This window comes from Salarias fasciatus (assembly GCF_902148845.1).
Source record: "Salarias fasciatus chromosome 23 unlocalized genomic scaffold, fSalaFa1.1 super_scaffold_20, whole genome shotgun sequence".
Taxonomy (NCBI): domain Eukaryota; kingdom Metazoa; phylum Chordata; class Actinopteri; order Blenniiformes; family Blenniidae; genus Salarias; species Salarias fasciatus.
Genome location: NW_021941230.1, coordinates 15,271,955 through 15,278,806, shown reverse-complemented (window position 1 = coordinate 15,278,806; position 6,852 = coordinate 15,271,955). Strand labels below are relative to the sequence as shown.

The 6,852-nt window shown below is 45.1% G+C and overlaps 1 protein-coding gene across 1 annotated transcript; it reads left to right on the top strand.

Annotated features, from left to right (window-relative positions):
- Nucleotides 1-569: 569 nt before the first annotated feature.
- Nucleotides 570-3,996, top strand: alkal2b (ALK and LTK ligand 2b). Its single transcript, XM_030086308.1, has 6 exons — nt 570-1,017; nt 1,586-1,858; nt 2,460-2,513; nt 2,896-2,976; nt 3,201-3,272; nt 3,567-3,996. Exons 2-5 carry the CDS (start codon nt 1,636-1,638, stop codon nt 3,263-3,265), a joined length of 423 nt encoding a protein of 140 aa, XP_029942168.1. The 5' UTR covers nt 570-1,017; nt 1,586-1,635; the 3' UTR covers nt 3,266-3,272; nt 3,567-3,996.
- The last annotated feature ends 2,856 nt before the right edge of the window (nt 3,997-6,852 follow it).

Genomic DNA, 6,852 nt, shown 5'->3' with positions numbered 1-6,852 from the left:
AAAACACATATTTCAAGGCGTCAATGGGACGAAAGGTTGTATTCATATGTTTTAGTTGCATTTTGGAGTTTATGTTGCCAAAAGTCAAATTATTTACATTTTTATGGTGAAAAAAAATTGTTGTAATAAAACTTAAGCTTTTAACTCCTTTATTTTTCTCTTCTGAACTCTCTCTCTCTCTCTCTCTGTCTAACTATGAATCTCCTGATGTCTTGTTTCAAACAAAATGCGTTTTTAAAACCTTTAAAGACACGGGAAACTGGGGCAAAATGTGACATTTTTACAAAGCCCCCCTAAAAAAACTGAAATAAAAAATTGTGACAGCCATGTAGAGCTCAAACAGCTGTCTTACAAACGTGTAAAAACTGTCATTGAAACTGTGAACACAAGAGTAGCACTCCTCACACCTCAACTTCATCTAAAGAGGCCAAAAAGTCATTTCTGTCTCCATCCTGGGAGGAAGCGCCGCGCACTGTCCAAACACGCGCGCGCGCATCTCCTCCTCTTTTCTCCTCCTCCTCCTCCTCCTCCTGTATTTCCGTACTCCGTGAAAGTCGCGTGCAGACAGGAGAAACTCCAGGACACATCAGGAGAAGGAGCGCGCGCCGTGGTCAGACCCGATCGGGAGGTTCAGGGACGCGGATCGGTTGCGCGTGCCAGGCTGCGGAAGTCCTCTCCTCGCTCCGCGAACAGGAGGAATGAGCGCGTCCAGCTGCGTTCCAGCTGCTGCGGCGGGACTCACCAGCTGATGAAGACAGGAGGAGGAGGAGGAGGATGAGGAAGGCGCTTCCCCAACTTCACGCGCTCCACCAGCCACTCGTCTAATAAGATGCCACCTGGCTCCCGCGCGCGCCACGCGGCTCGGATCAAGACGAACCCGGGATAGCACCCCATCATCCAGGAGACACCGAGAGGAGAGCCAGGAGCGGCGGAAGAGCCCGACCCAGCCCACCCGGGACCAGAGAGCCGTGCGCCGGGGAGCGGAGCCGCAGAGAGCCGCGCGCGCGAGGAGGAGAGGTGACTCCGCGGCGGGAAACGGCAGATTTACAATCACGGCAAACTACCATCACTGCAAAAGCGAAAGTGCAGCTGAACACGTTTTCAGACTTTTTTTTAGGGGTGAAACTCTGCAGAATTTAATTTATTTCCAAACTTTTCTTGAAGTTTAGAATAAGTTTTATAAAAAAATCGCTTTAAATTCCAAATTTGAATTTTCAACAACTTGATTTAGAGAAACTCCCAGGTTGAAGAAACTTTCTGGGATGGGGAAATCGTTTGGATCAAGTATTGATATTTAATCAGACTCAGTGGAACTGTCGGGAGCGTTTTGGTGATGATTATTTATGAGCGCAGGTTGGCACATTGCATTGATCGTGCAAGCACTGATCCATTGCGCAAGAACTGGTCGATTTTCCCAGCATTGATTGATTGTGCAAGCACTGGTCTGCGGTGCTTTGGGTGATGGGCGCGATCTACTGATTGCGCTGCGCGGATAATGGATCCTTGCTTTGTTAGAGGTCATTCTCTGTAAAACGAACAAAATGTGCTAATTGATAGATGACAGTCCTTCATTTGTGTCCATCAGTGATCTGTGCGGGTGTGCGGCCCCCCCCGCAGCCCCGCAGCCCCGCAGCGATGCTCCTCCCGCGGCCCCCGCTCCTCTCCGCGCTCCTGCTGCTGCTGCTGGCCGCGGGCCGCTGCACCGCCGCGGCGCTGCTCCGGGGCGCCACCGCGCGGACGGAGGCGCTGACGGAGCACGTGGAGCTGACGGGCCGGTACCCGAGGACCAGGACCGAGACCCCCGCCGGGCTGAGCGGAGCCAGAGGGAGGGGGGAGCGCCCCCACCACCACGGGCCCGGTCAGCACCGCACACTGAGGCTTGTGTTTGCGCTCATACATAAAACGATATTGTTGAGATTAATGACACTGATATGACCAAAAGTGATATTTATGACACTACTGCTTCAATAATACTGACGTTAAACTGTGAATTGGACTCTTCATCAGTGCGGTCTGCGGTTTCTCTCAGGATTAAAGGAGCGATTCATGAAGGATTCGCTGAGGGGCCGCTGGTCATCCAGCGCTGAACAAACTGCGTGTGAACGCGTCCAAAGAGGCGCGGAAGTGTTTGAGCTCTCTCCATCTGTGTGATGTGACTGTAACTTAACTGAGACGGAAGTAACAGATGCAGTATTCTATTTTTCTGCTTTAACAGACAGACAGCCTTCATTCAGAATATTATCAAAGCCTCTGAGGATATTCTAAAATGTGATAAAACTGAAAGTGATACAGACACTTGATACTTCTGCTGATTCTGTTCAGTCAATCGGTACCGATGCTTGTGATGCTGATGCCGCTGACTCCACTCCTCCTCCATCCACCGCTTCTTCTGCCTCCATTAAAAATATTCACATGGTGGTTTACTGGAATAAAGAAAACGTCCTTCTGTTGATTTTCAGTGATGAACCACAGAGATCCGCAACACAAGGAGAAGTTCATCATCCACCTCACAGGTACACCTGCTCAGCATGATGCCAGGAGATGGTTACTATTATCGTTATTTTACATGAAAGAATGTAAATTACATTTTTTGTGGAATTCTTTTTTGTTCACATTGGGTTTGTTTTTTGCATTGTTGGATGTTGATGAATTTTCCCAGTTTTTTTTCAGTTGTTAAAAAGGATTTTTGCTTTTTTTTTTCTATCACTTAAAATGTGAGAAGTTACATTTCCTTCTACTTCCTGGACTTTTACAGCATTTCACATTATAAAGAAGTATCTTTCATTTCTTCACATCGTGCTGTATGCCACGTTTCATATCAGAAAGCAATATTTTCATGACATTTTAAAGTGTTGCATGAAAATTCACACCTAATGTGGCTCCGTCTGTCCTCAGGGCCTCTTTCCTTCGACCCAAAGTGTAAGAAGCAGTTCCACAGGCTGTACCACAACACCCGGGACTGCACCGTGCCCGCCTGTGAGTACCCAGCTGCCAGTTCGATTCCCGCGGCGTCGGCATGCCTGGCCGCTGCGGGAGCGTGTTGGAGAGCAGGACGAGACGAGTCGCGGCAGCAGTCATGCATGCAAGCTCCTGTTTATCTTAGACGGAGTCTGACAGGTCCAGAGCTCGCTGTTTACTTTACGGCCGCATTCAGGAGCGAACGTCTGAACGTTTCTGCTGCTCTGCTGTGTCCCGGGCAGATTATCGAAGATGTGCTCGACTGCTGATCCAGCTGGCCAAAAGCCCTCGCTGTGCTGAGCGATAACCAGACGGTAAGATACATTAAGAAGAAAATAAACACTGAACATCAGAGGGAACCTGCTCTGGAGGAACTCTCTCTCTGCAGAGTCAAAGTTCACCAACACGATGAGACATAAAACAAAAATGGACCATGTTCCTGCATTCATCGACTTGCTTCCTGAAACTTTTCAGACTTGCAGAAGTGTGTTAGCTTGTTACAGTTGACATTCGGCGTCTCGAAGCTCGGTTACAGTGTAACCTGACTGTTACAGTGTAACCTGGAATGTTCTCACTCTGTTTGATTTGTGGATTTTTCTCACTTTCAGACTCTGGACTGCAGCAGCCCTGGAGACGACAGGGAAACCCGCCGACGGCAGCAATTCGCCCTCGACGATCCTCCGACCATCGCTGGGAAATCTTCTCCTTCTCTTATTACGTTCCTGAAGAGCCAATCAGATCGCAGGACACAACTTCCTGGATTATCTCGGTGGGATCTGAGCTGAAATCTGGACACGAACTGATGTGACCTGAAGCGCTCGGCCTGTTCCCGTCTCTCCCTGCTGCTCGCGAACTTTCCTCGGCGCTCGAGTCTCCGGGGTGTTTTCGGACGATGTTCCGCCTCCTGCAGCAGGAAAGCCGACGGATTCAGACGGATGAAAAGATGCCGAAGAATAATAAATATGTACTTGACGTGTCTGTGTATTTATACCGTGGAAGCTGCCGCACTGTGTGCAATATGTACATACTGTCCGAGGAATAAACGTCTTTGATAATATCTGTTTTCGTTTGTTTTCTCATCCTGAAGCAGAGTTCTCCCAAAGTTCTGGGATCTACCGTATTTGTGTTTTTTTTACAGTTGACATGTTCTGGTCTGATGTTGGGTGTGGTTTGTGTGTCGGTTGCTCTGTGTCTCCTTGGTTTATTTCGGTCTCTTTGTGGTCGTGTTTTATCTGTTTGTGGTCATGTTTAGTCTCTTTGCAGTTGTGTATTTTTTTTTTTGGCTGTGTTGAGTCTTGTAGTTGTGTTTGAGTGTATTTGTGGTTGTATAATGTCTGTTTGTAGTTGTGATTGTATTTTGTCTGTTTGTGGTTGTGTTTGTGGTTTGTTTAGTCTATTTGTGGTTGTGTTATTTGTGGATCTGTTTGTGGTTTTGATTTCTCTATTTGTTGTTGTATTTTGTCTATTTGTGGTTGTGTTTTGTCTGTTTGTGGTTTAGTTTGTCTATTTGTAGTTGTATTTTGTCTGTGTGTGGTTTTGTTTTGTCTGTTGTGGTTGTGTTTTGTCTATTTATGGTTTTGTTTTTTCTATTTGTAGTTGTAGTTTGTCCATTTGTGGTTGTATTGTGTCTATTTGTGGTTGTGCTTTAAGTATTTGTGGTTGTGTTTAGTGTATTGTAGTTGTATTTTTTCTATTTGTAGATGTGTTTTGTCTATTTGTGGTTTTGTTTTGTCTGTTGTGGTTGTGTTTTGTCTATTTATGGTTTTGTTTTTTCTATTTGTAGTTGTAGTTTGTCTATTTGTGGTTGTGTTTAGTGTATTGTAGTTGTATTTTTTTCTATTTGTAGATGTGTTTTGTCTATTTGTGGTTGTGTTTTGTCAAGTGTAGTTGTATTTTTTCTATTTGTAGTTGTATATTGTCTATTTGTGGTTGTGTTTTGTCTATTTGTAGTTGTGTTTTGTGTATTTGTAGTTGTATTTTTTCTATTTGTAGTTGTATATTGTCTATTTGTAGTTGTGTTTTGTCTGTTTGTGGTTTTGTTTTGTGTATTTGTAGTTGTATTTTGTCTATTTGTAGTTGTATTTTGTCTATTTGTAGTTGTATTTTGTCTATTTGTGGTTGTGCTTTAAGTATTTGTGGTTGTGTTTTGTCTATTTATGGTTTTGTTTTGTCTCTTTGTAGTTGTATTTTTTCTATTTGTAGTTGTATATTGTCTATTTGTAGTTGTGTTTTGTCTATTTGTAGTTGTGTTTTGTCTATTTGTGGCTTTGTTTTGTGTCTTTGCAGTTGTATTTTGTCTCTTTGCGGTTGCGTTTTGTCTGTTTTTAGTTGTGTTGTTCCTCATTAGTGACGTTGTGTGTCTTTGTCGTAGCTGTCATGCCTCTGCGTTTTTGTTCATCTTGTCTCTTTGTGCTTTCACGCGTGCTCTTCTCGTTGTTTTTTGCGTGTTTTTGCTTGTGCGTTGTCTCTTTTCTGTCACGTTTTGCCTCCTGATGTCTGCAGGTCGTGTTGCTGTCATTCTTCGTCTCTGCGTGGTCGTTTGTGGTTGTTGTGCGTCGTCGTCGTCACTTCTTGCGTCTCTTTGTGGTTCTCCTCAGGCCTCCTCTTGATTTCTGTGTCATGTGTTGTGTTAAGTAGTTTTTTTTTTTTTTGTGTTGTTTCTGGTCAGTGTTTGTGGAGCCTCCAGCTGGGTGAAAACCCGGATCTGTGGAGCCGTTTGCCTCCGACTGGGTGAAGCTCGCAGCGGCAGCACTGTTGACTTTGGCTGCCGCTGCACCGGTTCGTGTTTGTTGTCTGATTAATGTCTGCACACACACACACACACACACACACACACACACACACACACACACACACACACACACACAGTGTTCACATTTTAAAAAAACCACATCAGGAACATTCAGAACAGATGGATTCAAGAATAGAAGAGTGATTTGATCAGACATTTCTCACAGGAACCATCCTGGACTCCAATAATTACTTCTGTCTGATCCTGTGTGTGTGTGTGTGTGTGCATGCATGCATGTGTGTGTGTGTGTCAACAGGACCCTCTTTGATCTGTGGGGATGTCCTCGGGGAGCCATGTGGATCCAGTCTGAAAGGTGGGCGCATCAGCTGCTTTAGCCTGGTGGGACGGTTTGAATCCGTTTCTTGATTTTTTGGGGAACAAGTTGGTCTTAAATGACTTCAGGACTTTTTTTTTTGTTGTTGGTTTTAAATCAACACTTTGGGCTCGGAGCCCAAAGTGGCGGGGGCTCGAGGCGTTCGGCTGGAGTTAATTGAGGAGAGAAGGAGCTCCAGGGTCTCGGAGTCGGGCTTCCACGCCCTCGAGCCAGGCATTCAGAGCTTCCAGCTGCGTCTCCGGCAGCTGGAATCTGGAATCAGAATTTGAGTTTCTGGAGCTTCATGCTGGAATCACAGCACTCTGCCTTGACTTCACACACACGTAGAATGGTTTTAGTCTGCTTTGCATTGACCTCACACACTTTTTAACGTCGACCTTACGTCATTCTGAAATTAAATTACATCCCTTTATGCCAGTTTTACATCAAACCTCCCTGACTCCATGGCCCTTTACGTCAGTTTTACAACATTTTGCATATAATATGTAAATCTGAAGCTTTTCAAAATCATTCTGCGTCGGTTTTGTTCAGTCCTCTGAAACCAAGCTGGTCCAGCTTTGCTTTCGGGTTTGTTCGTTTTACACTTTTATTTATTGCATTTTGTGTTTGAGCTGGTTTCGTCTCAGCAGCATCCAGTCGGATGGGCTGTTGGGTTTCTTAAACATGAAGACGAGGTGAAAAAGAAGCAACCGCTGATTTCATCGCCACTGTCGTTTATGTTTAAGAACAAGCTTTGTTTTCATTTTTGCTGGTTTTGAATTTTGAAATC